This window comes from Labrus bergylta, chromosome 8, assembly GCF_963930695.1.
Source record: "Labrus bergylta chromosome 8, fLabBer1.1, whole genome shotgun sequence".
Classification (NCBI taxonomy): domain Eukaryota; kingdom Metazoa; phylum Chordata; class Actinopteri; order Labriformes; family Labridae; genus Labrus; species Labrus bergylta.
Window position 1 is genome coordinate 4,663,500 of NC_089202.1, and position 27,014 is coordinate 4,690,513.

The window sequence follows — 27,014 nt, forward strand, 5'->3', positions numbered from 1 at the left end:
CAACATGGACACAGAAATACATAAATAAATATATGAATATATTTATCTATATATTTATTGATGCATTTATTTAATTATGTATGTATTTATACATTATTTTATGCATTTCTCCCAACAATTATTTATTTATTCATTCATTTATTTATACTTTAGTCATTTTTTGTCCCTCATCATTCAGCCGTATTGTTAAAATAACACAAGAGAAGCTCTGAGTGGCAGCTCTATGTGTTTCAGTGCTGAAACTGTGTGGCCACGCCCCCTGGCTGATACGTTCCTGCTGACTACAAGCACATGACCAGGCGTGTTTACACCTGCAGTGACTCAAAGATACACACGGCAAAGGCAGGGGAACCTTATCTCTGAACCGAAGGAAGAAGAAGAAGAAGAAGAAGAGGTTTTCGTGAGAGACTGTTGTTAAGCTGGGACTTGGTAAGTTATCTTTATTTAGCACAGCTGTTGTTTTCCTTCAGACTGCTGGCTCTTCCGTAGCAGCAGCAGCTGTTAGCTTAGCATGCTAACGTGTGCTGCAGCATCACCACCCAGCCAGGTGAAAGACTACACATTAAATGATGACAGCAGCTATAAAAGACACGACACTAACTGTGTTATATAGCTAACGCCTTAAGCTGTGTTTGTCATCTTCAAATAGCTACATAATCTTTAAAGTAACTGCACGACTGAGCCACTTATTATTAATTGATGACAGCAGGTTTAGCAGCTAAATAAGTAGCTTTACAGGTATCTTACCTACGTGAGGGAGAAGGAGTGACAGCAGCTTTAAGAAGCGAATTTAGTTTACCCAATTTGACTTTAAGAGCTTTTGGTGTAAGACTAAAATGTTGTCTGATTATTCCCTTTAAAGAGGTTGTGACAGAGGACAGTGACTGTGTAACAAAACATCACATGTCATGTTTGGCAAATGCTGATTGTAGGTGTCAGCCATCTAAATAGAATGATAAGGAAGTTGGTCATATGGGTCTTTATTTGTTCTGCTGGCTTGGATAGATTCCTAGATAGATGATAAGAACATTTTAGTCTCTGAAGAATGAATAAATGGTTTGTATCCACATTTCATGTTCTCTTCTTAAGGTCCAAGCATCATCTTCCCAACGCTTTCCCTGTAACAAAGCTGCATCCTCGGCCACTCTCCAGGAAGCAAACCCTCTCCGTCCACCATGGACAACACAGATGTAGAACGTGAGCCCCTTGTCTTCTCTCAGTTTAGTTGTAGTTGTAGTGACTCATTAGTATTTGCCTATGATTTGATTTAATTAATTAAGAATTCTAAACAATGTATATTTAGTATTTACAGTCTGCCATGTGTTTATTCAGTTTATGTCTACTTTTTTATATGTGAATCTTTAAATTCAGATTCATTTTTGTTCTGTTTTGCTCTCACACTAGAGGTGACCCTGGCTCTACTAGATGCGGCCACTGACAAAGATTCAGAGGTGCAGGAACAGGTCAGAAAATCTATGTTGACCTTGGGAAAACAGCAGCCTGACAGAGTGCTGGCCATGTGTCAGGACTACCTTCTGAAACACCCAAAGGTAAAGAGTACACCTCTATTATGTCAAACATCTCTTGAGTGCCAGCAGAAGGATAAGGCAAGAAAACAAACCAACATAACCTAGCTCTAATTATAATTGTTTTTCTCACACACACACACACACACACACACACACACACACACACACACACACACACACACACACACACACTCTAATAGTCTGTTATTAGAAAGGTATTACCACATGAGCACAATTGTATTATCCAGCTCTGCATGTAGTGTGGATGTTATTTGTGTTTTCATGTCTCAAATCTATCTGAGAACACCTCACAGCTCCGTAAATAATTACTGTGACCGCGGTGTGTGATCATACATTAACAGTGAAAGTTGCGAGGGGAAGTCCCTCTTGCCTCTGATTTCAGTGAAGGGTAAAATGTTCTCCAACAAAACTGTTAAACTGAATTGTACTAAGAACAAAGAAGTGAGACTCATATGATGGAAATGTCTGTGGTGTTATTAAAGATTTGTCTTGACTCCAGTAACCCAGCTAACAATAGTCTGTGGCTGCTAATCTGTTAAACCAGGTCACATTCAAAAGCCTCTCAGAACCCCTGGCATGTGGTTTTGTGCCTGTTAAAACAGAATCAAAACTTCACTCTGAGACTCATACATATGTAAATAAGTTGTTTTACTTGACTTGCATTCCTGTCTGAGTGAGTTGAAGTGAAGTTTTCAGATTTCATGCAGCAGGAATCATGATTTTGATCAAACTATTTCTTGGTTAATTGCCAATAAATTAAAGTTGTAAAACACCAGTTAAAATGTCCTTAACCCTTAGATCATATTATGGTTTACAAGTTTTAATGGTTTAAGGCATAAGAATATCTTCCTCCTGCACCTTTTCATTCTTTGTAAAGGCAAAAAATTGAAGTATTTTTCTACATTGTACAGATTAAAAGGAATGAAAGTAAAATATATTTGTCAGAGATAAGAAGCTGACATGTCTTACTGTTTGTAAAGTTACTGAAACAATTCATTGGAGTCGTAAAACTTAATGATTATGCAGCCAAATCTTCCAGTTCGGGTGAATTTCTTTTGATTGGACAGTCATTAAATGATTGACCAAATTCCTGTTGGTTTCCAACAGAACATCTGCCACATGTCTGTCATCATGTAAAACAAAACATACCACCTGACCTGACTCTGCAGCATATTCAGAACATTTTAAATTTTTTGTCTATAGAATAAGTCCTTCATCAAGTCATCGACCAACAAAATTGAAAACTATTACGTAAGCATCTTTCCATTTAAATCACCCGTTAAATTCAGCTCTTTGCCTTTTCTGTGTTTTTTCTTGGGAGCTCATTTGCTTCTAAACTAAATAACAATAGAGCTGTGAGTCAGCTTTTGACGGTGTGATGTTGCAACATCTTATCATGCTGTCACATGCAGTTGCTTTTTATTATCAGATGATGGCATCTCTACACTGAGGAAATGTCTTGGGAAACACCAGTGACAGTTCAAAGAATGGACGATGTGTTACTGTTGAATTTGCTGTGTTGTTTTACTATTTCTCTGTCAAAGCTAGATGCAAATATTTGACCAAATATTTGTTGCCATTGAATTCAGATTAAAAAAAGTGTAGTGCCAGTAATAAGTATTCAATTTTGTCTTTCATTTCCTCCTGCTCCTCCCTTTGTTTTCTTATAGTTGGCAGTGAGCCACAGAGTTGTGATTCTTCAGACTATCGAGCTGATTGTGGGCTGCAGGATAGAGGGGATCAGTAACTCGAGGATAAAGAGCATCATCTCTCTTGCCTCAGAGGAGATGACGCGATCGAAGGTAAAGTGTGGAAAACAATTCATCAGATTTTGTCTGTCACTGGAGAGACGATAAATTATGACTGTGTTTTCCATCTTCCTGGTTCAATCAGGATGTCATCCCTGATTGGCAGCAGGCAGCCAGTAATATCTTGGTTGCTGTGGGTAACAAGCACATCAATGACATCATGGAGGAGATACTGAGCAAGTTTCAGCCAGGGCTCATACCTCACTTCTTTGTGGTCCAGACACTAGCCAACCTTTCTGACTCCAACGGTAAGACAATAGTTCAATAAATAACACAAAGAACTAAACATAAGTACACGTCCACACACACACACACACACACACACACACACACACACACCAGGAAGTCATAACATTTGTTTAAAAATACAGGTATTCAGAGTTAGAGGAAGTCTCTAACCTGTTAAACCAATCAAGACATCCCATTTTCAAGACCTAAATTTCCCACACCAGCAGATTTATTTTTAAATTGAAGTCTTGCGTGCCTTGCATATCATAGAAAACAATCTGGTGAATCAAAGTCTGCATTGTTTGGGAGCCTGGCTCTCTCACCTGCTGTTGTTAGGGATATTTTTATACTTTCAAACCTTTTTACTGCTGCCAGTGTTGTCCAGACCCCTCATATTTAACCAATCAGCACAATGACTAAAGCATTACAACTAAGGTTGGAAGCATAAAAACACAACAACATTGTCTGCCTGTTTCTGTCCCTTTTGAAGTGCTGCTGATTTGATTTCTGCTAAATTAAAACCAGAGTTCAACTTCAAACGTCTCTGCCAGCAGCTCCAGAGCCTAGAAACCCGTCAAACACTATTTTTGACTCGCTTTACACGTTTAATGCAGGTATTCTTTAAATTCAATTTGATTTTCAGCGTTATGACATATTAAAACATAGGCGCCAATATGATTCTATATGAATGAATCAAATGAAATGACTCTGATCTGGATCAGGAGCTCATAAATCCGTAGCAGCACTTTGGTCATTCTGAGTTGCCAGCTTCTAAGTAGATTTATTTTGTGTCCACAAAACCTTGATAAACATGGATTTCTGTTGCCTAGCATTTAATTTGTAGTAGAAATATGAACTTGAACCAGCTTTAATACTTTAAAATCACAGACACACAGGGTTACATTGAAAGGATGCTTGTTATGAATCATTTTTCGCTCTTAACAGGTCTTTTGATAACATACTGATTAACTTGGAATGTAAATCATGACTCTATTCCTATGCTATAGTTAGTCCTCCCTTATTTAGCACTGACGTTATCAAAAGGACTACCATGTGTGTGTGTCCCCACATTAAAGAAGGAGAGGTAAGATTTAACATGCCTTTAACATATCTATTCTTCTCCTTATTCTCTAGTCTATGGCATGGTACCATTCTTGAATGCTATTCTAGGCACCATGCTGCCCATGCTGGGCATGGCCAAACAGGACAACATGAAGTGGGTCTTCTCCTCAGGTAAGCATCTGCCAACAGGCTGTTAAAAATATGAACCCTTTCCCAAAACCATATTAAACATTTCCTCCAGGTATTCACCTTCTTCTACTTAATCATTTTTTATCATCTCATTTGTTCTCTCTCTTGTTCTAATTTCTCTCTGTTGTGTTTCTGTCCTTCAGCTCTGTGTCATTTCAGTGACAGTATCTTAGAGTACCTCGCCAACCTTGACAAAGCTCCAGACCCCACAGTCAGAAAGGACACCTTCTCCAGTGAAATCTATGCTGCTTTCGAAATCCTGTTCAATTCGTGGCTGCAAAGCAGGGAGTCCAAGGTGAGGTCACTATTGAGGGGTGAGCAAGACGATATAGTGGGTTGTTCAATACAGAGAAAGGTAATGTAATTTTTTTTACAAGTTATGCACAGAAAAAAAATGTTCGGAGAAGCAAAGCTTCTGGCTATGCTGCCAGTGAAAATGGCTTGCTTAAAAAAAGTCAGAATTGTGCAGAATAACTCAAAACACATTATAATGAGGATTTATTTAAAAGTTATTACCTAACCTGGCCATGAGAACTTCCAGAGACTCCCAGCTGCCTGATTACACACAAGCACTCCTAACAGAGACAAAATGACTCTATAAAGGCAGCATTCTTGGTGCAATACATTTAATTATTTTCTCGGCTTAAGAGAGCTGGTGAATAGAAATTGCATCTCCACCTTGAGTGAGAAAATGTGTATTTCACTTCAATGAAACTGAAGAAAATACACTGTGGGAAAACTTTATTTTTTCTTGTCCTTTTCTGTTCCCGAATTAGAAAATCAACGTGTTAACAAAAAGCATATTAGCCATCGTGTCAATCTGTAAGATTATTGTAATTCATCAGTTATCTGTGTTTATATTAACAGTAAAGTTATCATGTTTTTGTTTCCTTCACTCTTCACTTTTCCTTGTACTCTATCTTACCAAGTCAAACAATGTTCTCTCTGTGCTTATGTTGAACATTAGAGAAGGCAGGAAACCTATTAGAGCTAATTATTACTCAGTCAACTCGGTCAAAAAAGGGCACTGAATGTGCAAACTAAGAGTTCAAACTCTGGGAAACATAAAAGGTTCTCAGAAGTGCTTTTATATACGGAATGAATATTTGCCTTAATAACTTCTCTTGTGTTTGTTGCTGTTGTCCATTCTTTCCCCTGAAAAGTGAAGTGCGGAACTGTGCCGACACTGACACATTGTAGATTTAAGGTCAATCTGTATTGTCCTTTTAGAGATGTAGTTGTTTTTACAGCTAGTGTTCTCTTTTTTTTATTTCTCCCTGATGTAAACAATAATTAACTGTTTTAATAGCATCTTGCCAAAACGAATCAATCCACAATGTTTCAATGAATCTCTGTTATGTCTGTCACATGATATCCTGTGTTTCTCTTTGTCTGTGTTTCAGTTGAGGCTAACAGTAGCTGAGGCAGTGGGCTCCATGTGCCATCTGATGGCCAGCGATAAACTGGAGGAGCAGATTCCAAAACTGATTCCTGCCATCTTGTCCCTGTACAAGAAAAACAACGAGCACTATGTCATTAGCAAGGTGGGAATGAGTGTAGTCGACAGTTTCTGTCTCTAACCTGCCTTTTGGCTTTTAATATGGTTTAATGACATTTGCACATAAAGTATTTGCAACATTGCAAAATTATTAGTTTAAAGCTTTTTCTGAAGTAATTTCATGTTTTTGTTCTCTCTCCTTCACTTAGAGTCTTTGTCAAGTGCTTGATGCGTCTCTCAACATGGGCAGCAGGGTGCTAGAGACACAACTGGACTGTCTGCTCTTTGCACTGCACCAACAGGTACACATTTAGCATGTCTGTGCTGCTCCCGAGCTTGAGTAAACAGGGTGGCTGATGTATGACACACAGATGGTCTTAAAGAGGTGGCGCAAAGCCAATAACAGGCTCATGTAGACTGTGCCCTCCTATGTTCTGAGATCTAAAGCAGCTTTTGTTTTCTGAGTTTTCAGCACCCTTTCACACAGAAATAAGGAGATCCAACATATTTAAGGTGGTTTGTAAACTGGCAGGGTCGAGGAAGAATTCCAACTTTTAGCTATTTTCTCAATGACCTAATTTCTTAGCATTTTCAAAAACAGTTTATGTGTGATGAGGGTAAGCTGATTAGAACAGAGTAAACTTTAATTGACATGTTTGGTGCAGTAGTTGTAAGATGCATTGTGGGAAATCTGTCTTAAACACACTAATGCTGTCTCATTAGGTTTTTCTGAAAGGATGTCTTTTCTATAAGGTTTGGGGTTGTTTATAGGTCACAACGTAGACGAAAATAGAAGTCTCCACTCTGAGACGCTGAGCAGAAACACTGCTGCATTGATTTAGCTGTACCTTGATCTGTGTGATTTGACTGCTGACAGTTGCAACTTTCCAGCTGTGTGGGTTTCTATCACAAGACTGGATTGATGTCATACCATCTCAAATCCAGTTCATCCCTCTTTATAGACCTAACTGTATGCTGCGTTCCTTTGAATGGATCAAGTAGCTGTCATAGAGTCATTGTAGTCAGATGTTTTTATGATCTCGTGACTCAGCTGATGCTTGGCCTGATGCCTGAATGTTGCAACATTCACCCACAATGACTGTGCCCATGATGTGTGTGTTTGATCTGGATAGAGTATCTGAATAGAGCATATTTCACAATAATATAACAGTACGACTTATCATTAAAACATTGCACAAACCTTTTAACCCATGTCTGTACACCAAGCTGTACAGTTGCACATGTTGTACCTGTGTGTTACTCGAGTTTGAATTATCGGGTCCTTCAAAATCTCTTACTTCTTATTTCAAGCTCCAGTAAGTAGAAAGTTGCTCATGAGAAATGTAAATGTAACTTCTCATGTGTGACCTGGGGCTGTGAAAATAACATGTGCAATCAGTCACTTCCTTAGACAAAGTACAGCCACTATGAACTCATCACTGCTTATTCTGTTTCCCTCATTTTGATTAATACTACAACCTGGATAGAGATCAGGCTGTTAGACATCCTTCTTAAGTTTGTATGAACTTTTTCTTCAATTGTTATGATTTTCCTGTATAACCAAAGTAGCAGTCCTCACTTCAGCTGTATTGCGTGTAGGAGGTTGACACATTGCTGTTCCACAGTATTGTTTCCTTTGTCTCCCCCAGGTGTCCGCCCCTGTTGACTACAGCAACCCTCCTACTGTAAAGAACCACAACGAAGTCCTGCGCTGCTTCAGCTTACTAGGTACTTGTCCTTATATTTATAATATGTATGAATCTGGATGTCTCAAATCCCAAAACTTTTCTATTGGGTGGTTTTACTCTCCTTGCCCTAACATTTAGATGATTATTGTTTAAGACAGGAAAAAAAGGGAAAGTGTGGGCTTACAGCAGCGTCAGTCACTTCTATCTGTTTTAGTTCTGTGGAGTCACAAGAACAGTAATAAGATCATCCATTAGTGTGGCAGACTCACTGACCAGCACAAGATAATCATATTAACTGAAGCTGTCGGCCTACTTCTCTTCTCCTCTCTCTCTTGTGTTGCTTATCCATCATGTGATTTTTTTTCCCTCTTATTTATACATGTTTATGTATATTTCTGGGACACTCGATAAACTTCAGATTTCTCTCTCTGTTCACCCTAAATCTTCTCCCTCCAGCCAATGCCTTCCCAGACCGGCTAGTGATGTTTGTTCTTCAGAAGCTGGAGAACAGTAATGAGCGCAGCAGGGTGGGCTCCCTGGCTGTCCTACGTCACCTCATCAACTCTAGCAGTGAGTAGAAGCAGTGTCACTCCACAAACCCCCAGTGTTTGATTTGTCATTGGTTTGGCATAAAAGTACTCAGCAATTCATTGTGTCCTGAAATGTAACCGTTTAAATTTGAGCACAGTTGGACATGGTTGCCTTTTTTTGAATCTTTAATATGTTATAATAATATTGTTTGCGTTTGTTGCAGCTTCCACGATGGAGAGTAAGAAGCTGCTCATCCTGGCCAGCATCAGACAACCAATGGCTGACCACAGCAACAAGGTAACACACATGTCAACACACACAGCCTCTGTGATAACTGTCATGGCATTGTTATTTCGCAAACTCCTTTCTTTCTTTGTTCCAGGTGAAGAAGCGAGTGGTCCAGGTGATCAGTGCGATGGCTCATCATGGCTACCTGGAGTTAGAAGGAGGGGAATTACTGGTTCGATTCATAGTTCAACACTGTGCCTTACCTGACACGTATCAGGTATCACATCAGTTATTTTTTTCATTTTTAAAACACCACATAATAATGACCAGTTATCATGCCCAACATATTTTGTCAATTATTAGATAAAAAATACATTTCTCACATTCTCACTTTTTTGCTAAGGTTTTTGAATGTTCCAGTAATAACAGCTTTAACATGTAGCTGCAAATAAACTCTAGCCTTTGCAAACTGTTGACTTGTCGGGTTGTTTACAGAGAGCAGAACTCGCCTCAAACTTAAACTCTACAAATCCACGACTGGAGATATGTGACATCTCGTAGCTAGTACACTTAAAAAAAGAAAACATGAAGCAAACAAATACATGCATGAGGTCAAAGGACAGCACTGAAGATATATGCCAATTCATAGGTTGTGTGTGTGCAGAGGCCAAGCAGGAGTCAGAGGAGAACATCTGAGTGAATGGAATATTGTTATTGATCTGTTTGTCGTTGTATCTGCGTTTCTCCAGCGAGGTCAGAAGCCCACAGACCCAGAGGAGGTCACTAACGAGGCACTGAGGACAATGTGTGACAACACCTTACACCTCCTGACCACCACCGTTGGACGACTTGCTGACGTACGACAACTCTCCTTGTTTACACATCTGTATTTGTAACCTTAGATGAACAAGTTAATCTGATCTCAGTTGATTGGTTGTGCCTTATGTGTTGTTTTGCAGAAATGTAACTAATGTACCTTGTTGTTTGTAGGTGCTGTGGCCAAAGCTGCTGTACTATCTGACCCCTGCACAGTACAGCAATGCCACCACTCCTCTGTGTAAGAGTCTCATAGTGCTGGGCACTAAGAAGAAAAATAGTCAGGAGCCCAGCTTCAACATAGACTTCACACAAGAAGGTAGGAGAAATAAGTACAGACTTACCCTGTTATTCAGTGCTTACACTGCTGTGTAGTCAAGGTTACAGCCCTGAATCCATAAAAGCTTGGATGCTGTTTGAAACAGAATTAAACAGTGTGTCATACATCACTAATCCTTTTGGATATACTCTACCTTGTCAAAAAATTGCAAAGATGAAAGGTTTATAGTCATACTGATAAACTGTCCTATTTCTTTATAAAAACTGACCCTTTCCAAATGGACGCCTGAGGATTTTATTTTATTTTTACACAGGATCCAATTGTTTGTGAAATCAATGCTGCAAATTATGAGTTTTATCAGAAATAAGGGATGTCAAAATGAATGACTATCACATATTTATTCTTTAGCATTGAGATTTGGGATTGAAATTTAGAGTAATTATTTTAGAAGCTATGAAGCTAAATGTGTTTAATGTTTTTTTTCTCCAGTTAATCTTCCCTCTCCTCAAACTCTAATGATCAGGCTGCTGGTGAGTACATTTACTCTATATGAAATCTTTTTAGTTGATCTTATCGAAGTCAACTACAAGCCACTTTGTGTCTAAAATGGAGGAAAAGGAGAACTAATGGTATAGTCCAACATATCTCACGATCAAAGTGTATTCAGTAAAAGATTGTTTGTTATTCAGAACATTTCTGACTGGTGTCTGTTTGTCTGCATGTGTGCTTACTTTGCCTTGGGCTCTCCCAGTTGAATGCAGCATTCCCGTTTCATGGCAGAGGTCATGGAGCTCCGTCCCTCTCCCTCCTTCAAATCCTCAGCATTAACATTCACCCCAACACAGAGATTCTCTGGGAGAAGGAGATACCGCCTCTACTTTCAGTGATAGAGGGTATGGAGATTTGTGGACATTTTATCTGAGAATGTATTCTGTAATCTTAAGACGAAGATCCTTTGTTTTCATTCACAAGTAGTTCTCTCGTCTGTAGGCATTCAGTTTGACTGTGTTGTTATTTGCAGAGTCGACCTCAGAGAGTCTGGACAAGAAGCACTGGGATGAAAAGTTGCTAAAGGTTTGCTTTTTTTTTTGTTTAGGATATTATCTAATTCAATTCATGAAATGTCAGTATGTTGTGATTTAATAGATGAAAATGTAACTTGTTTTTATCCCAGATACGATTAATAATACTGTTTTACTCTCACAGTCATGTTCAGTGGCAGAAGGCTAAATGAAACCTATAACCTTTAGAGATATTTATTCAGATTTAAAGTTGTGTGTAAAGATATTACTTTTCATTATGTTGTCTGCTTAATTTGTCTATGTTGAAACAGAAATATTCAAATCTACTTTCATTGAGTAAAATGTGATTCTAAATGTGGTAAAATTGTCTACAGCTGCTGTCTAAAACCTTGGATACAATTGATGATGACAAGTGGGTGTGTCAGTTGGCAGCTGAGGCAACAAGATATCTCCCCACGTATAACACGGCCTTAGAGGAGAAGGTAAACCTTAAAACTATCAAAACAGTTTTACAAGAATGAAAGAAGAGCTTTTCTATTTGGATTGGGCCGTGATATGAGTATGCAACGGAAACCAGAAGGCTGATTTAATTTTTTTCTAACAAAACAAGTTTTGTAAAGAATATTTGTATTCGTGTGATGCAGACATTGTAAAGGAGTTAAGTCAGAGTTCACTTAAACTATGTGATGAAAACAACTCTGTATCACTCCTGGGCATTGTGTCTACATGTACTGCTTTAGAAAACAAAACATATTATTGGCCAAATGATATATCTGTTGGTTCTAGAAAACTGTACTTATACGTTTCTTTTTTCCATCGTCTCTAGAGTTTCCTGTATCGATGTATCGGAGTCACACTCCAACAGTGTTTCAACAAAGAGCTGGTTAAAAAGCAGCTGCAGGAAATCCTCCTTACAGCTCGTCACAGTGATGCCATCGAACGAGAGGTTGCTGGAAACTCATTTCTTATAACTATTGTCTAGTCTTAAAATATAAGACGACTTTACTTGATTATTGGTGTCATGTGTTTCACACCTGATCAGGTTTATGGTCTAACTGTTGATCTCTGTCCTGTGTGTCTATCAGGGAGTTGCGATGGGCGTGGGTCTGTGTGCAAACAGCCACTTAGAGGGAACTCTGGCCAAACTGGAGGAGTTTGGAAAGTCAGACGCCTTCAAGAAGTCACCGAGTATCTTCAACCTGCTCAAAGTACGAGGAAGGATTTAGGATTTCTGAAATACTAAATGATATTAAAGATGTTTCATGATTTCTGTGAAATGATTTGTCTTTTACTTCTCCTCAGGAGCGTAACGATGTGGAGATAGAGAAAGTCAAAAGCACTTTGATCTTGTGTTATGGTCAAGTGGCTTTGAATGCTCCTCCAGAAAAGATACTGAACAGAATAGATCAAGACATCCTTCGCTGCATCAGTAAACACTTCAACACTAAGGTAAAGAAACAACTGAACACGACTCTGTCAGTAAAGAGGAGTAATGACATGTTTTACTCCATGAAACAGACTTTCACTTGACTTCTCTTTCTCTGATTCGTGTGACTGCCTACCATCGGCTCTAGTTGATATATAGGTGCAGCCACACCTCAGCTCTGATGAGGACCTCTGGTTGAAACATGTTAGCTTTTTGATGGATTAAGCCATTTTAATAAATGCATTTGATGTATTTCCTTCCTCTTTTTTACGTGTTTCATGCTTAGTGTCTGGTCCCCCTCCCCCCTTTTTTTTAAATACCAAGTTATATTTGATGAACAGGACAGATTTTTACTATCTTTTCTGTGTTTAAACTTAATCTAACTAAAAACATTGTATTGTGTAGCGTATGTTTTAAGACCACCACAGTGACAGGCAGGCAACATATGATATTTTTAACTTTCAATTCCGATTTTTTGCTTCACGTTCATTTCCTGGCGTTGCAGTAAAACAGGCCTTCTGATTTCTCTAAGCTGGTTTAAAGGCAGCACTGATCCAGTGTGTGTTTAAAATGTACGGCCCTCATAAGTCAGTCCTACAATAAACATTTTGGGTCCTGCTGACGTGGCCGAGCAGCAGCCAGTTCAAGCAACGCCCCCACTCATTTGTGCTTAATTTCTGTGGTCTTGTTCAAAGAAAGAGAGGTGCCAGTATTCATGAAGTTGATCCAAAGAGATGGATTAACAGGGCTGAACTAAAGCTCTTTGAACATGGTCATTTAGAACAGAGAAAAGTCAGCTGATCATGCTTATTCTTAAATTCATCATAATTCATATTCTGCCTCTTTGTGGTTCTCTGTATTTGTTTGCTCTGTTTTGCTGCTTTGCACCACACAAAAAACAACAATTCTTCCTGGAGAAGATGATTCTTTATTGTTGTAGTGTGTTTATTTTACAACACACCCTCTGATCTTCTTCATGTTCACCTACATGATCCAAAACACAGTTTACCGTATTGATTATGTTGTTACATTTGCACAAGTCTTTCAGGTAGGAGGGCTGTATTTGTGTGTTCACTCATGATTGTATCACCTCTATGTCATACAGGTTCTTGGGATTAAAGTAGAGACAAAGGTATCGTCACAGGAATACTACACCCTTTCATCTTGCTCTCCTTCTTTAATCTTTATTTTCCCCTCTGATCTGCACTCCTGGGTGTGGTGTCCTAACTCAATATTTACTGAACGTTCTCAAATCAAGATGCACAGCAATGAAGCAGATCATTTTTCTTTAAACGTGTAGCTTTTCTAAGTTATATTTCACGCTGGAAGAGCAATAGATTTTCATATTCATGACTGAACTCTCAGCACACTGTTCAGCACTTCTCTAGTGTTCACAGCTAAATCAAAGGCCAATTCAGGTCTTAGAAAAGAGCTGCACATCATTTGAAGAGGTCAAACTGTGTAGCAAAACAGGCCAACATTAATGCAAAGGTGAGTATGACGGAAGAGAAAAACTGTCTTCATCAGTCAAACGCTCTACCTCAGTGAAATGTAGCTTGAAGATATGCACCTCTAAAACATCTTCATGGTATCAAACACTCGCCCAAGAGGATTTCAGACATGGTTGTGGAACAGCTTTTTATGAATTCGATAAACAATTTGGCTTTAATCTGCTTTAAAAGAGTGTTTCATTTTGGTTCCATCCTCATATCCACAATTAAACTTCAAACTTTTTACAATCGACTTTTTATAGGAAGTGTTTGATACTATAAGCTGGGTTTGCTGTGAATTATAACTCCAACACTCGAATGTGTAAACTAGTAACATGGTTTATAAGTGTGTGTTGTCTTAAGACTAAAGGTGAAAGATTTGAGATCCATACATGCCTCACTGTTTTATTTTGAAAATCACTCTAACGTTCCTAAATATAGCGCAAACTTATTTTGAAAATGCCTTTCAATTGTTTTGATGATGCTGGTTGGAGTCAGAGAAACAAGATGCCACATACAGTATTGATGTTACCGTACTTTAGATGGGTTTAGAGTAAAGTTGATTTTTGAGTAACCATTTCTTGTAAAGGTCGTAAATTGACTTTAATTATTTAAACTTGATTTTGAGCAAAGCTTCAGAACATGTGTAGTTCTTGCTGTTAAATTGTTCCGCCACATTTTGAATTTACACAGAAGTTCGACGTTGTGTCATTCTGTCTTTCCTTGTTTTATTGCTTTTTAAAATTCTTCCTTTCAAAGCGCTCACTGGTTGTTTCCAAGGGCTTGTGTTACTTCCTGCTGAATCCTTACAGCTCTTTGTGTCTTTAGATCTTGCGCTCTTCTGTCACCTCTACGAGCCGGGCTGTCGGTGGGTTTTCTGTTGAATGAATCTCTCCTAATCACAAATCTCAAATGTCTCTCCATCCATAGGCATGGAGTATCAATCTACAAGATCACTGCTGGATTGATTTAATGGCTTGATGAACTAAGCGGATTGATTAATTGATTAATTTCTGTTTTGCTGGATTTGGTTTGGGTTGTTTTTGCTTCTGCTCGGTCATTTGTAGCGCTGCGTCTGCTGAAGGGTGCTGCAGTTTCTCCTTATTGCATTCAACATCTTATTCTGTTGTTTTACAAATTAACACACTTTCCCTCTTGACCTAAATCATTGTTTATGTGTGTGTTCTTAATTTAATCTGTGGTGTTTCTTGTCCTCTCTGTATTTCGTGTTTCTGCCTGATTTTTAGGACCTGACTATGAAGCTCAGTTTGGTCCAGAGTGTGGGGCTCATAGCCAGAGCAATTGGAGAGTGTGTGAAGAAACAAGGCTACGTTTTCTCTCGCAAGCAGGAGCTCATTAACGTCATGTTGGTCAGTTATTTCACTTTGTTTGTCTTATTGCTGACATCACAAACAACAGTGATTTGATCTGTCTTCCTGCTGTTGTGTCCTCTCTGGTCAGGATTTCATCAAAGCCGAGCCTGCTGATGTAATGAGGACTCCAGTACGCCATCTTGTGATGACTACATGTTCCAACCTGATGTATCCTCCAACTGAGGAAAAACCAATGGATGTTCTTTAGTTCTCTATAGTTATGATCATATATTACTGACAATTTCATGACTTTGATATGATATTAGTTTACTCTTGACAGCTTGGTTAGATGGATACCAGGTGAAGTTCACAGAATTAAAACTTTAAGGTAAAATACAGAACATAGATATAAGAGGAAGCTCAGCTGGTGTAAGTTTGAAAACTGCTCTTTTGCACTCTCATTTCCCAGCGTAGTTTCTTTAACCAGTGGTGTTTCAGCCCACTGGACCCCGCTCTGAGTGAGAATGAGATCCATGACTTGCTAAAGGTGTGTGTGAACAGTGTGATGTCTCTGCCACCTGAGACGAGCACTCCAGAGAAAACTAAAGAGGATGAGACACTGGACCCCAAGCAGAGGAAGGTGAGATAAAGCAGTGATGTGTGCGTGCACAAACTGTCTACACTACATCTGCTCTATATTTGAAACTCAACCCTGCCCTTTAATAACTCCTAATAATTCACTGTTAACACTCCCTCCTGTGACGAGAGACGCATAAATAACCTTTACAGCATGTAAACTGCTGTAAAGAAATGTGCAGTATTTGTAATGGCTGTCTTATTGTCACTAACATGTCCTGTGTAATGTGTTCAGGATTTGTACAGAGACACGTTTACTGCACTACAGGAGCTACTGAAAAGTGTCCTCGCCAAAGACCCCACACCTGATGGCCTACAGACTGTCTTCAAGGTAAAACATATTTTTAAAGACTAATCAGATCTTCACATCCTTTATCAATCATTGCTTATCATGTGCCAGGAAATGTTTGTATTATTGTGTTCTTCTTCCTAATTCAGGGTGCCATTTAAAAACTGAATAGTTTGACGAATGGATAAAGATGATTATTCTGAGGTTCTTGATATTTTTATTAACCATTCTGCATTAAAAAAAAAAATATATATATACTATACTACTAATGCAATGACAGAGAATGATACGTGCAATAACCAAACAAGTTTTTGTTAAAACCTTTGGTGCACAGGAACCTGTTTCGTCAGATACATTCTGCTTAAATGTCATCACTTCCTCTTTTTAGCCCCTTAACTTGATTTTCTGTTGTGTAATGAAACAGAATAACCTTCATCAATAAACTTCAATCACGATATCGTACTGTAGTACTGTGCCATACACGATGTGTGTTATTTGTCCTGTGTAGCACATTGAATCTTGGTTGAGCTCCGAACACGACCATGAGAGAGAGAGAGCTGTCACAGCTGTCGCTCACATCCTGGCTAACTTCCTGGATAACCTGACTGTCAAGGTACACACACCCACACACACAATTCTGCATATGTGTCTTGTGGGTTTGATTTTTGACAACATATATATCCTGACCTCACCACCGCTGCCAGTTTAGATAATGGTCCCAAGCGTGTAATTCTTGTAACTCTTTCAAACTTATTCAATGAACCAAAGTGTTATTCATCATTAAACGCTGTTGAAGATCAATTCCTTCAGTGCAGATGTGTTTCAGCGTTTTTGTTTCACACTCATTCTGTGTTGTTCCTTTTAGTAAACTGATGTATTTATTTCTAGAACATGGTATCGTTCCACAACCTCGGCTCTCTGCTGGGTCGTCTGTCTCCCCGATGTTCTGACCCTCATCCTGCAGTACGCACTGCTGCTGTCGACTGTATTTACACGCTGCTTTATATACAGCTGCGCTATGAAGGTACAGAGACACAGAGTAAATTAAGTCCTGTAAAAGCTCAGGGCTCTATGTGTTTGAAGTCTTTTTGTAATAAATTATACTTGCAGATATTCCAGGAGTTGTCTTTGTAATATATATGCATATCTTTAAATATCCTCCTACTGTCAGGTTTCTCCTTGGACTATAAGGATGAAGCTGTAGACAGTCTGTTGCCCCTAAAAGAGCAACTAGAAAACCCCGACCACTCAGTTCTATACAAAACCTGCTCCGACCTCACCAAGGTACACTTTGAACCAATCAGCATGGCTGTCTCATTTATTATTTTATTCTTTTTTATGCCACTTCCCTTCAATCTGCTCACCATAATTTGGTCAGACAGCAATTGTGTAACATGAGTAGGCAAATATGTAACTCATACAGTTTAACTCTGGTACTGCTTTTCCTGTGTGTGCGTCAGGTGATGAGTAAGCGTCTGCCTCAGGAGCAGCTGTCCACGTTGGTCTTTATGCTGTTCGAAGGACTCGCAGACAGTCAGGCGAACTGCTGCAGAGCTTCATCTGTCATTCTGAATACGCTGCTGAAGAACAGAGGAGGAGGACTACAGGATCAGGTAACACACACACACACACACGCACACCATTTGACACAGCTATGTGTTTCATCTGGTGAGATCCATAATTATATAAACATTCACCATCTGACACAAAGGCAACAGGGTTATTGGATTACCTGACACATGTGTATCTTTGTCTGTTTCTTGTTGTCTCTTTTGTTTGTGTTAGGTCCCACAGATGCTGGAGGTGCTTCATGCGCGTCTGCAGAGCGTCACAGAGGAGCAGGTAGGATCACGTATCTGAACTATAGTAAAGGGGTTTTACATTTATTGTTCAATAGCACTCTTTATTTGTTCTTATTATGTTTTAATAATCAAGAAATAGAGGCTTGATTCAGCATATTTAGTCTTATTTTACATCAATTATCATCTTACTGTTCAGTTATTTCTGACTTAAATGATCCTAACAGCTACTTAATAATCATCTGTCGTCATCGTATGTATTACCGTATTTTCCACACTATAAGGCGCACTTAAAAGCCTTTAATTTTCTCAAAAAACGACAGTGCGCCTTATAATCCGGAGCGCCTTATATATGGATCAATTGGTTAATTGGTTGATCCATACTGGTTGTACACGGCGCTCAGCGACACTGACTCGGATAATGACGAGAGGGAGCCGGGCATGTTGGATGCCGTACTCGCCCAACTGTTCAATTCGGACACTGAAGAAGAAGAATTCGAGGGATTCGTGGACGGGGAATGAACTGAAAAAGTGAGCTTTACGTGTTATACGTAACTGAACAATGTTGAGTTATGCACTAACGCAGGGGTGCCCAACCTTTTTTGAACCAAGATCTACTTTTAAAGTTACCAGTCTGCCGAGATCTACCAGTCCACATAGTGAGCCATAGCCTTTACCAACAGCCTACAAACGCATTTAATACTCACACAACAAACAGAAAATAATAAATGAGAGTTCTGTAAAAAATAATGCAGACTACAGACTACAGCAGGCTGCTGTGAGATGATTTTGCTTTTGTTAAATTAGCTGCAGACCCGGTGAGAGTGAACGGAGTAAAGTCCAACCGACTGTTTGACCGGGTCACGTGTGTTCCCACCTCGGTCCGTACGGATCACGGATCAACTGTGTGCTGTAGCACTAAAAGTAAAAAGTAAAAAGGTTCGCGTGGTGGCTGGCGCTCCAGTGCAAGTGTGTGTGTGTGTGTGTGTGTGTGTGTGTGTGTGTGTGTGTGTGTGTGTGTGTGTGTGTGTGTGTGTGTGTGTGTGTGTGTGTGTGTGTGTGTGTGTGTGTGTGTGTGTGTGTGTGTGTGTGTGTGTGTGTGTGTGTGTGTGTGTGTGTGTGTGTGTGTGTGTGTGTGTGTGTGTGTGTGTGTGTGTGTGTGTGTGTGTGTGTGTGTGTGTGTGTGTGTGTGTGTGTGTGTGTGTGTGTGTGTGTGTGTGTGTGTGTGTGTGTGTGTGTGTGTGTGTGTGTGTGTGTGTGTGTGTGTGTGTGTGTGTGTGTGTGTGTGTGTGTGTGTGTGTGTGTGTGCGCGCGTGTGCGCTGTTTGTTGGTGTGTCTCGTCCCCCGCGATGCTCACAGTCATGACAGCAGAGAGGAGCAGAGAAAAGTAGCTGCAGCTTCATCAAATGCGCTTAATACTCGTAGCATAGTTTCTATATATGACTTTTTGGTAAAACATTTACCCCCCCGGTTTTACCTGCACGTCATTGCGCATGCCTGCACTCTCTCTTGCGCGTGCTCTCTCTCTCTCTCTCTCTATCTCCGCCGCTCGCTCTCTCATGCACGCAGCAATTTCATGAATAAATGAAAAATTAAATACACACAGGTCGGAAGTATACTTGGGCTCCCAACACAGGTATCGTGTGTGGGAAACAGTGCAATGAGATGAAATTGAAATCACTTTTCTATTTTACAATTGTATTTCATATTGACAAAACATCTCGCGATCGACTGAGAATCAGTCAGCGATCTACCTGTCGATCGCGATCGACTGTTTGGGCACCCCTGCACTAACGTTTGAATTAGCGGTATCAGACTGTGTTTCTTTTACGTGTTTACAACTGAACAAGGCTGGGAGATATTGTGAATATGCACATTAACGTTTGAACAACGTTGAGTTATTGTGAATGCACTACGTATAAAACTACGTTTTGAGAGTTCAGAGAAACATCAAAGAAATAATTTATTATTTGGGGAAATCGTCTTATGTACTTTTGTTTTTGTAGTTTTATACGTTACGTTTTATACGTATTTATATTTATACATTCACAATATCTCCCAGCCTTGTTCAGTTGTAAACACGTTCTATTCTATGCGCCTTATAATCCGGTGCGCCCTATATATGAAAACAGTTCTAAAATAGGCCATTCATTGAAGGTGCGCCTTATAATCCGGTTCGCCTTATAGTGCGGAAAATACGGTATCTTACTTAACTTTTTACACTCAAATAACTGCTTTTCTGTGTTTAGGTGAGAGTGGCAGCAGGACAGACGGTACTCATCCTGGCTTCTCAGCATCTTCAGACTGTGATCAACACACTTGTAAACCAACCACTTCCTTATGACAGGTATTTACCTGGATCTTATTCAAATTAGACCTAAAGTATCTCAGCTTGGTCTAAATATGTTTTAACAAGTAAATACATTTACCACATTCTTAGATTATCTGTTTTTATTTTGTACAATTAAGACCTTATGTGTATTAAAGTCAAGAGGTTTTTTTTTTTTTTTCAATGATGGAGACTAAAAGTTGTATTTTCTCCCCCAACCAGCTGGATTAGTGAGATGTGGATGGCCTTGGGGGCCGACCCCATTGTAGCCAATCAGATTATAGAGATGGTGATGGAGAAGCTCGTCATCATGGCGCCGTACGTAGACAGGAAGGAGTCGATGATGAGAGGAGGGATGACAAAGATGGCCACCAACCAGCCTCTGGCTGTAAGACATACACACCAGCAAAGACATATCTATGCATACAATAGATCCTTTAAGTTCCAGATAATGATAGTAAACATGATTCCATTTGGTTGAATAAATAGTAAAGGAATGAACGTTAAAGTAATATGTTCCCATAGTTAAAGGTTCTTCAGCTAAGGTCAGCTAGATACTGTTTGCCCCTCATAAATGTATTTTTTATTAACATTAAGTTTACACAGCCCACAGAGCAGGAGGTGCAGGTTTAGTCCTACATGTGTATGTACACATGATGCATTCAGGGACACCCACAACCCAGTTCACATGAGAACGGAAGAAGGTAGACTTAAAATGCAAAACAAAAGGATACACCACAGCCTGTGTAGACATGCAGGATAATATGAGTGGGGAAGTCTGTTCCATCTTTGAGGGAATACACCTTTTTAGAGGGTTTCTGAACTGAGCAGCAACATGAACAGGAGCTGCACTTCTCATGTGCTAACATGTATATGTGTCTCTTTTCCAGATGACGTGTGGACTCAAAGAGCTGTTATTAAACGGTCAGAGTCAGGAGCCAGCTGTCAGCATGTTTCCTCAGCTCTTCTCTTGTCTCACTGTCAGACTGGGAGCAAGTGTCGGGGTCTATGCACCCAGAGATAATCACAATAAGAATGCCCCCTCCGTCCATGTAGCAGGGTGAGCTGTTTTTATTCACCTAATGCCAACTAAAAATCCTAACAAGAGACCTTCAGAGATCAGTTGTGTCAATGTTTATCTTCAGGTATATCCTTGTGGGCTAACACATTTAGGTTTTGTTTTTATGTTTCAGGGTAGCAGCAGATGCGCTGCGAATCTTGTTAGCACGAGCCCAGTTAGACGAAGTGATGAAGAGACTGGATGAAGATAACGCCTGGGAAGCAATGAAGGAACAAAATACACACATTACTGGAGTTGCACTACTGGCACGGTATGCATACGTACAGCAAGCGGGATGGGTTTAGTCTCTGATCTTAGTCAGAAATACAGTCCAGATAAATAAAAGCACTGTCCATTCTAACATCAGCCTGACAAATGTCTGCCACACAGATCACTAACAAGTGATGAGTGTGTTAAAAAAATCTAAATAAGAGATACTTTATTCATCCCTAGGGGAATTAGGATATTGCAGTTTCTCTTATACAGGCTTAAAACATGAAGAAATATAGGAAATATGTATAGAAGTTATATGCTAAATGTGTGAATTATCTACACCAGTTTTATACAACTCAAATATATAGAGAGACATAGTAATACAATAAGAAATACAGTATAAGCAATAAGTGCAAACATATACTGTAAGTAATTCATCATTAATGAGTGATGAGCAACATATTCAACACGACTTCAGGACTGTTTATATTGACTTTATAGATTGTATAAAATCAGTGTTCTTTATCATTAATTCAGGGTATAATGTTTGCGTTGATGTGGGTGTGTTTGTCAACAGGGCAATGGCAAAGCATGCTGGTCCTAGGCTGCCCTCCATTGTGGAGTGTCTGTGTCCCTCTCTGAACAACATCTACGAGTGCCAGAGAGTCACTGTCACAGCTTTCTTCTCTGAGGTGATGCACCATCAAATACTTCACTAAGTATTCACTTTGTTTTTCTGTGTTTGCAATGTGTTTCATTTCCTTTTTTTCATTATCCAGACTCCAACCGTAAGAAAAATGTTTAAACACTGACCGGAAATGTTGTAATTTTATTGATCTGTTACTGACCAGCAGATTGAGAACTTTATACTTTATACTTTACTCTTTAAAACAGGAAGTTTTGTTTCTCTTTCTCTGCAGCTCTTAAACCATCACGTGGTGACAGAGCTGATGCTGATAGATGTGTTGATGAACAACATGATGGAGAGGATATCGGATCCTTGTTGCACTGTCCGGATGTTGGCTGTACGGGGGCTGGGCAATATAGCCGAAGGATCACCTGAAAAGGTACATGGCACATGAACATACAAATGAACAGACACTACAGTATCTCTGTAAGACTTTAGATTCATTCCTATCTCATACAATCACTTCATCCTCTCACCAGGTGAACAAATATGCAAAGGAGCTGCTGGCAGCCATGAGTTCAGGCATGGAAGAAAAAGATGATCCTGGTAAGTAACTTAAATATAGTTTACAGTCTTGTGGTTCCAAGATCAACCCAAACTGAAAGTTCCCCACCAGAGCTTTGACAACAGAAATCTGGATCTGTTGACTTCTTCTTGGTAGAGATACTCTTTCTCATGACTGCCCTCTGATCTTCCTGCAGGTAAACTGATCACGCTTGAAGCCATGTCAGGTCTTTCTAAAGTCCTCCTCTATCTGGACAAGAAGAACGTCCACTTACTGGTGGTTTATATCTTCATGAAGATCAAACCATTCCTGGAAAGTGTAAGTTAAATTGAAATCTTTCAGAGAGTAAAGAGTCATTGAAGTGATCATGATTTTAAATGTGTTTCATGTGAACAGTGCAGGAGTTATTTTCTCTCACATCGAGACAAACAAACTACTTCACTTTATTGCTCTGTGTTGATTCAGGACAATGACGAGATCCGCTGTGCTTCCATCCATCTAATGGGGAACTTGTCTAAATTTGGCTCAGGAGAGCCTGTGTTCAAAGACCAGATCCACAATGTCCTGGTCAGCCTGCTGTTACACCTGGTTGATCCAAACCCACAGGTGGTCAAGGTACAGACATCGTGTATTTGTTTCTTTTTATTCCTGTGGACACATGTCAGTCATTGATACAAACATGGATCATGTTGTTGTGGCCCTGCAGGCGTGTAAGTATGCAATGCGAGTGTGTGCTCCTGTGGTGGGATCAGAGCAGATCACAGCCATGTTTCAGAACCACCTCCACGAAGAGAAGAGCCTACACTATGGAGAGTTCATCAACGACCTCACAAAGTACCTGGTAGGAAATATACACACACACACACACACACACACACACACACACACACACACACACACACACACACACACACACACACAGTCACACAGTCACACATAAACATGGCTGAATGGAGTTTTGCTCTTTCTTATAGCTGACCTTATCTGTCACCATCATTCTTATAAACTATGGCATGTATTCAGATAATTCCAAGTAAAGTGACCTTCATGTGAACGTCTGCTGCTTTAGTTGATATTTTCTCATATTAAGAAACAATATTTGACTGAACATTCATACTTGTTGAACATCTACTGTTTTGAACAGAAAAAGAGTTTCACGATCAACCTTTTCAAACTAAGACTAAATGATATTATAAAACTAAATAAGAGAAACTTAAAGTGTAATTTGTATTTTTTATTTTTTCAAAGATTCAGGACTTTCCTGGTATGTTGAACTTTTATCACATCTCAGTCATCCAATTCTTCAAGAGTAACTGGCACGAGGTCCGAGCGGGAGCGGCCATGTTTATAGGTATGACTACAACTCTCTTTAATCTACGTCACATCATCGATGTCTCCAACCTCCTGCAGCATATTCAGCTTCCTGCATCTAAATAACACGTGAAAATAAAACTAGTTAGAACAGCTTAGAAATATGTATACCTTCTGATTTACCTTCATTCCGTTGTGCTACCATTACCTCAAACCATTTCAATACATACTAAAGTACAAATTTATATCACATACTTTATTTATTTTCCATGCTGTTCTTTACTGTTTACATTCTCACTCTGTTTATATTGGCTGTGCACACAGCACCTTATACACCACAGTCATATGCAGCGTACATATTTGTTTCATGTATGTTTTTTGTTTGTTTGTTTGTTGTGTGCAAAATAATTTCTCTGCACTCAGTCCATGAGAAACCACATTTCATTTGGTATATTTGTATGTGGATGGATGACAATGAAGTTGACATGAATCAAACATGCAAGATGTTTTGTGTTTGTGTGTGCATCACCAGGGTTTCTGCTGGGGAATCTTTCAGAGGAGCATCTCTCCCACCTAAACATGGGGACCGTCACTAAAGGTAACACCCTGCACATCCTTGATTTCAATAGGCCCTGATCTCCCATCATAGTTTCAGGGGTGTAATAGGGAGATGTGTAACGCCAGCAGGCCGGAACAGCACTGTGTGTGTGTGTGCATGCCTGAGTGTATGTGAAGCTCCCGCTGTGTTTTCCGCGTCTTGCCTTCATGCAAGGTGAACTTACACACTGGGTCACTCCGCTGACGGCAGGACGTCGTTACAGTGTGGTAAATTCTTCAACTTGTTCTGTTTCTCATCTTGGCTTGACTGTTTTCTTTTTGTGTGTTTCTCCTCAGGTTTAGTGATGCTGCTCCAGGACCCCGATCCTGTAGTGAGAGCGAAGGCTGCTGAGGCCATGGGTCATTTCCACTGACACACACACACACACAACCAACACCTTCATACACATCTCAGTATGTCCATTAGTCAAAGACAATAGAAAGCCACTACATGAAAACATGATGATTGATGGGTAGTCATTCTGAAAGTAAAGACCAGAACCCAAAGAGGATACAATATTAAAACTAAAGCTTAACTTACAGATTCACACAATATAAACACTATTACACTTATACACACAGAGTCCATATATTCAGCTGTAAGGTGTGTGTAGCTTCTTTTAACTCTCGTACTTGAGATGAAGTGATCATTCTTTATTTTAGTGACCAAAGACTGTGTTCCTGTATTCAGAAAGAAATGTCTGTAGCACTCTGTTACATGACCAGAGTTATACTGTGTTGTACAAATGAAACAAAGAATCCGTCAACATGTTTCTGATGCCAAGCTTAAAAAAAACAGAATGAATGGAAGTAAAAAAATAATAGAATAAATATAGTTTCTTTAAATATGACTTATAGATGATGACAAGGATGCACATTTAAAGTTCATAGCGTCAAGTGTGTGTGTGAGTGTGTAGTTATACCAGCAGTTTGTGATTGTGTGTGGATGTTACATTTTAGTTTCATCATCTTTTTTAGGGATCGTTCCAATAAGGTATAGTCTTGAAGATGATTCCTCTGAAAAATATGCTTTCTTTTGTTTCACAAACCAGATCTGAGCCTCATAGCTGTTCTCCACAAAGATAAAGTAAATACTTTATAGACACAACAAGCTCAATGAAAGAGAGCTTCAGAAGGACTTCAACTTGTTCTAAGGTTTTGAGTCTATGATGGAAGTAATTATAAGAGGAATGGCTTGTCACTTCACGTTGCTTTGTCGCCCTCATCTAATGTCAGAGTGCAATAAACAGTAAATACTTCTACAGCAACACCCTCTCTTACTAGTAAAAGATAAGAGAATAAAACAGAATGTATTTTGTCCAGCCTTCGGAGCTGTTTCAAATGTGAACAGGCTTCATCAGAACAGATTTAAGACATTATCTTTCATCTTCTGCTCCTCCATTTCGGAGCCATAATCATGCTGTTTACATATCACTGCCACCTTTTCAGAATCATTCCAGTGTGGTGACGGTCCCAGCAAACTACTCCATTTCATTCCAGTGTGTTTGAACAGAAAAGTCCCGTGTAGCCACGCTGAAAAAATGAGGTTGTGCCAAATGTTTGATAAGATATATAAGAATAATCGCACTATGAGACGCTCTTAATGATTTTCTCTTTCTCTCTGAATGCACTAAATGTTGTTTCCATGTAATTATTCCAGGATATGGTTGTACAGTTTTAGGGTATCCCTGTGGATTCACAGGCCTCTTACTATCATGTAAATAACTGACTGAGTGTGTATTATGGAAGGATGGCTGTATATGTTTCCAAATTATTTACCTAAATGACTCCAAGGGGAGGGAATAAGGTAGTCCCTTATAAAATCATGGACTCAAGAACAAAGTATTGCTCCTCATGAAATCAATTATATTAGATGTCTGTTGCACTTTTGAGCTCTGCCGTTTCCCCGTCTAAAAGAGAGAGTTGATTGGAGGATTGAAATCTTAATTTCCTTTACATGTGGAGAACATTTTTTCTTCTAGGATCACTAATAAAAGATGTTTTCAGGGTATTTGGTTTTTCCAACTCGGAGAAAGCCAAATGTTTTCCATAAATTCACAAATGTTTTTTTTAGAACAGGTAATCAACAATTCAAACCTTAACTTCATTGTTGAAATAATAAAGGCTGCTCCTGGATCTGTTTTGGTTATATTAGTGGCTTGTGGCTTCCAGCACTTTGTGACCATGTGGCTAAGTTAAGGGTTAATGGTCAATCACTGCATTTTTCTCCGTTTTTTAAAGATGTTATGAACTTAATCTCATTGATGGGATTTTTCAATATTTTTTTTTAACATGCTGAATTTTTGTTACAATTGTCCCAGTATGAATGTCACATGAAGGTACAGTTTAATTTGTGAATGTTTGCATGTCACTATTATGTGTAACTGGACCACAGGAGAGAGAGTGGATGATGGCAATCAATGTCTTTAAAATAAAGAAATAAAGATCTGTAAAAACA

The 27,014-nt window shown here is 39.3% G+C and overlaps 1 protein-coding gene across 4 annotated transcripts; it reads left to right on the plus strand.

Annotated features, from left to right (window-relative positions):
- The first annotated feature begins 284 nt into the window (after positions 1-284).
- mroh1 (maestro heat-like repeat family member 1) lies at positions 285-27,014 on the plus strand. 4 transcript variants are annotated; one of them, XM_020634008.3, is made up of 46 exons: positions 285-429; positions 1,090-1,197; positions 1,405-1,550; positions 2,754-2,801; positions 3,221-3,352; positions 3,444-3,606; positions 4,721-4,819; positions 4,981-5,132; positions 6,241-6,381; positions 6,545-6,637; positions 7,985-8,063; positions 8,480-8,593; positions 8,778-8,851; positions 8,937-9,059; positions 9,532-9,639; positions 9,773-9,917; positions 10,368-10,408; positions 10,630-10,771; positions 10,900-10,952; positions 11,275-11,382; positions 11,727-11,846; positions 11,986-12,108; positions 12,203-12,349; positions 13,432-13,458; positions 15,064-15,186; positions 15,278-15,357; positions 15,628-15,769; positions 16,001-16,096; positions 16,563-16,667; positions 16,943-17,078; positions 17,226-17,338; positions 17,515-17,667; positions 17,840-17,896; positions 20,103-20,200; positions 20,405-20,570; positions 21,073-21,242; positions 21,376-21,513; positions 22,033-22,147; positions 22,376-22,522; positions 22,623-22,689; positions 22,845-22,966; positions 23,114-23,263; positions 23,355-23,489; positions 23,897-23,999; positions 24,492-24,557; positions 24,854-27,014. In XM_020634008.3, exons 2-46 carry the CDS (start codon positions 1,176-1,178, stop codon positions 24,928-24,930), a joined length of 4,959 nt encoding a protein of 1,652 aa, XP_020489664.1. In that variant the 5' UTR covers positions 285-429; positions 1,090-1,175; the 3' UTR covers positions 24,931-27,014. The 4 variants fall into 4 exon arrangements, with proteins under 4 accessions (XP_020489664.1, XP_020489673.1, XP_020489682.1 ...); XM_020634017.3 differs by lacking the exon at positions 13,432-13,458; XM_020634026.3 differs by lacking the exon at positions 2,754-2,801.